This window comes from Capsella rubella, unplaced genomic scaffold, assembly GCF_000375325.1.
Source record: "Capsella rubella cultivar Monte Gargano unplaced genomic scaffold, Caprub1_0 scaffold_7, whole genome shotgun sequence".
In the NCBI taxonomy this organism is placed as follows: Eukaryota; Viridiplantae; Streptophyta; class Magnoliopsida; order Brassicales; family Brassicaceae; genus Capsella; species Capsella rubella.
The window spans coordinates 3,643,974-3,644,407 of NW_006238917.1; the positions used below are offsets into that span (position 1 = coordinate 3,643,974).

Below are 434 nucleotides of genomic sequence, written 5' to 3' on the forward strand. Positions count from 1 at the left end.
CATCAGCTTCCTTTTCTTCAATTTCCTTTTCCCATCTTCTCTGTATCATGCCAAAAATCTGATGACCAAATTCTTCTACCGTATCCACTTCATTAGAAGCTTTGTTTGAATTACATGCATCAGTTCTAGCTTTCTTACGTGGAGGAAGATTTTCTAACCTACTATTCTCTAGTGAAGAGAAAACTTCATGGACTGATCTTTCATCGTATGGTATGCCCTCTAGATCATTCACCATCTGGACACGACTTGATTCATTTATCGCATCAGTGTCTCCAATTTGATTAGGACCTCCATCAATTGGATCGCCTAAACCCACAGCATTCTGTCCACTTGCTGTAATAGATTCAAATATAATTCTGAAGTCCTCAAAATCTTCAAATGTATCATCACGTAAATTTTTTTTAAGTGGATGAGCCTATATATATTAAAAAATT

The 434-nt window shown here is 35.9% G+C and overlaps 1 protein-coding gene across 1 annotated transcript in view; it reads right to left on the minus strand.

The window, feature by feature from the left end:
- The window catches only part of LOC17880810 (uncharacterized protein At2g29880), a gene marked incomplete at its 5' end in the record, with an annotated part of 3,469 nt that overhangs the window by 2,876 nt on the left and 159 nt on the right, over positions 1 to 434 (minus strand). Inside the window, one exon of the mRNA XM_006286280.2 lies at positions 8 to 415. Coding sequence (XP_006286342.2) covers positions 8 to 415 — 408 coding nt within the window. The remainder of the gene's footprint in view (positions 1 to 7; positions 416 to 434) is intronic.